The sequence below is a fragment of the Condylura cristata genome, unplaced genomic scaffold (assembly GCF_000260355.1).
Source record: "Condylura cristata isolate star-nosed mole 26May11 unplaced genomic scaffold, ConCri1.0 scaffold00050, whole genome shotgun sequence".
In the NCBI taxonomy this organism is placed as follows: Eukaryota; Metazoa; Chordata; class Mammalia; order Eulipotyphla; family Talpidae; genus Condylura; species Condylura cristata.
This window is the reverse complement of record NW_004567151.1, coordinates 1,876,821-1,880,241: the sequence shown is the minus strand read 5'-3', so window position 1 is coordinate 1,880,241 and position 3,421 is coordinate 1,876,821. Positions and strand designations below refer to the sequence as shown.

The 3,421-nt window shown below is 67.3% G+C and overlaps 1 protein-coding gene across 1 annotated transcript in view; it reads left to right on the top strand.

Annotated features, from left to right (window-relative positions):
- Positions 1-3,421, top strand: part of HHAT (hedgehog acyltransferase) — a 28,817-nt gene that overhangs the window by 24,578 nt on the left and 818 nt on the right. The window contains exons 6-7 of the mRNA XM_004694913.2: positions 1,010-1,209; positions 1,366-1,401. Coding sequence (XP_004694970.1) covers positions 1,010-1,209; positions 1,366-1,401 — 236 coding nt within the window. The remainder of the gene's footprint in view (positions 1-1,009; positions 1,210-1,365; positions 1,402-3,421) is intronic.

Below are 3,421 nucleotides of genomic sequence, written 5' to 3'. Positions count from 1 at the left end.
GCCTGGGGCGGGGCCTCGAGGTGGGCCGGGGACGGGGCCTCTTTCTGGTTAATCAGGTTTCAGCCCTGGTGGCCACGGCGGACTTCACACAGCGCGTGGTGTGCCCTGGGCCTGCCGTGGCTCCTCTCGCCTTGCGCGGGCTGGGGGGCTGTGCCGGGGGAGGGGGACCCCCGGTCCACAGACGAGTGGGCGGTTTGGGGCGGGTCTGGGCAGGACAGGCCAGGCCGTGGGGGGTCCAAGGGGCCCGTGGGGGTGCAGGGACGTGGCCAGGAGGCCCACAGAGGTGGGGCAGGGGGCGTGGGGGTGGCTAGGAACCCCACGGGGGCCTCCAGTCCCGCAGGCTGGCACAGGGCGGTTATCACCTGGGCAGGGGGCTCAGGCGGGCGCAGTCGGGGAGCTGCTGAGAAGCCCCCCTTTCCCGGCGCACCTGCCGGTCTCCTGCAAACGTCCACGTCTCCGGCACTGTGTGGGGCCGAGCGCGGGAGGGCCGGAGTCACCCCGGCGGGGAAGAGCAGGGGTTCCCCATCCCTCGGTGGGGCTGGGCCCGAGAACCAGGCCGCTGCCAACCCAGCCGTGCCACCCGTCAGCCGGGGGGGGTGCCGCTGTCCGACGGGGCCCCTCGGCGTGGCCTTCAGCGTGGCCCCAGCGTCACACGTGGGAGAAAGCAGAGCTGTGTGGGAGCCGGGGCCTCACGGCCTCCCTCCCGCCGCCCCTGCCGTGGGCTGCGGCTCCGCGCCGGCCAGGCCCCCCGCCCGGTCCTGGCGGCCTTGTGTCCGGCCCGCCCTCCCCCCACGCCTGTGCCCTGGACTCGGACGGGGCTGGCTCGTCCGTGGAACGGGCACCGCTCCAGAGCCACCTTTATTCTGTCGTCCTGCGTTTGCCGGGCACTTCCAGGACAGCAGCCGTGGGACAAGATGCCCAGGGGCAGGCTGGCCGCGGGGGAGGGCGCCTTGGCCCCCGGGACGCGGCCGGCGCCTGAGGTGGCCTGAGGCGGGCCCTGTGCTGTTAGCGTGAGACTGACCAGCAGGAAGGCTCCCCACAGACTGGGCTTGGGGGGTCGAGGCGCCTCCAGCGCCCCGAGGGCCGTGCCACCACCGTGCCACCCCCTCGGGTCCACGTCCCGTCCCTGCCCTGCCCACAGTCACGTGTCTTACTGGCTGGGCCCCTGTGCCGGCCAGCCCTGGTGACCACTGCATCACCCCGAGTTGGGTCAGGGCTGCGGGGTGCGCGGGGATGCCCGGCCAGGGAGTGCTTGGGGGTGCCAGGCCCCAGGGTGCTGGGGTGCATGGGGGCGCCGGGCCGGGGTGCGGGGCGTGGCCCCCCGGCTGTGGGCCAGCCCCGATGCGCCTGCCTCTGCCCCGACAGGTCCTTTGACGTGGGCCTGCACGACTTCCTCATCAGGTGAGTGAGCGTCCCCTGCGCGCGTCCCGGGCTCGCGGCTGGCCCGGCAGCCGTGGACAGGCCCGTGGCTGCACGGTGGGGGAGGGCGGCAGCGCCTGGGCGTGGCCACTGGCCGGTCTCCCGCAGCCGGCTCTCTGCCGCCTTCACGCTGTTCACGTGGCGCCTGCTGGTGGCCCCGCCACGGAGTGTCCGTTGCCGCTCACGGTGCTCAGCTGGGCTGGCGGCGGCGCTGAGGCCCTGCGGCGGGTGGGCGCCAGGAGGCAGTGTCGTGCCCGCCCCGCACCAGGGCCCCTGTGGTCCCCAGTGCTTGGAGCGGGTGCCCCAAGCTGCTGGACGCCGCTGGGCAGGGGGCCGGGAGGGGTTGGGGGCAGGGAACCATTTCCTACAGCCGGCCTCTGCCTGTGCCCGCGTGTGTCCAGGCGTGTGCGGTGTCCGGGCGGGTTTGGTGTGACCGTGTGTGCAAGTGTGAGCGCGAGGAGGCCCGTGCGCATGGCCAGGCGTGTATGTGTGCAGGTGCGTGGCCGGCTGTGCCGGTGTGCAGGTGTCCATGTAGGTGAGTACCTGAGAGCATGTGCAGCGGGTGCAGGCGTGTGTGGGAGTGCACACAGGTGTGTGCAGGTGTGTATGTGTGTGGCTATACAGGTGTGTGGAGTAGATGTGTGATTGTGTACAGGTGTGTGTACAGGTGACTGTATGGGTGTGTGTATGGGTGTGTGTGTACAGGTGTGTGAGTGTGTACAGGTGTGTGTACAGATGACTGTATAGGTGTGTGAGTATATACAGGTGCATGTGTACAGGTGTGTGTATGGGTGACTGTACAGGTATGTGAGTGTGTACAGGTGTATGTACAGGTGACTGTACAGGTCTGTGAGTATATACAGGTGTGTGAGCATACAGGTGTGTGAACATGTGAATGTACAGGTATGTGTATGGGTGACTACAAGTGTCTGTGTACAGGTGACTACAAGTGTCTGTGTACAGGTGTGTGTACAGGTGACTATACAGGTTTGTGAGTGTGTACAGGTGTGTGTACAGGTGACTATACAGGTTTGTGAGTGTGTACAGGTGACTGTACAGGTGACTGTACAGGTGTGTGTACAGGTGTGTATGTACAGGTGTGTGTACAGGTGACTGTACAGGTTTATGAGTGTGTACAGGTATATGTACAGGTGACTATACAGGTTTGTGAGTGTGTACAGGTGTGTGTACAGGTGAGTGTGTACAGGTGTGTGTACAGGTGACTGTACAGGTATGTGAGCGTGTACAGGTGTGTGTACGGGTGACTGTACAGGTGTGTGTGTACAGGTGTGTGTACAGGTGACTATACAGGTTTGTGAGTGTGTACAGGTGTGTGTACAGGTGGCTATACAGGTTTGTGAGTGTGTACAGGTGTGTGTACAGGTGGCTATACAGGTATGTGAGTGTGTACAGGTGTGTGGTTGTGCACAGGGACGCCCCACTCCTGCGCTCGGAGCGCCCCAGGCAGGCCCGTGGGGTGAGCAGAGCCTGAGCGCCCCTGGACTTGCGGGGTGTCTGGCGCTTCTGCGGCCGGCAGGCCTTCCTGCGGGAAGTGGCTGTGCCCCCAGTTCCTGCACCCCTGGCTGTGCGGGTTGGCCCACGGGGCCTCTTGGCAGGTGCGGGGTTTGGAGAAGGCCCCCGCTTCTGCTGCCTGCGCCCCGGTCAGCAGGTGGCCAGTCAGGGGCAGCAGGACCCAAGGAAAGCCGCCTGCTCCCGGCTCCTCCAGGCTTGCAGGCTCTGCAGCCCCCGCCTCCCCCCGCCCCCATCCCTGCCCGGCCCCCTGTGCGAATTCTGCGCCTCCCCCCGGGCTCTGGGCCCCCCGGGGCTGGCCCGGCGTCTGCTCGGGGCACCGAGGTCCGGCCGGGGGCCACTCCGCCTGTGTGCAGACCCGGGTCAGGGCGGCCCGGCCTCCCGCCCACACAGGTCTCCCTGCCCGACTCGCCCCGAGATGGCGCGCGGGCTTTGGGGTGCGCCCACGGTGCGCGCTGACCCGTGCAGCTGT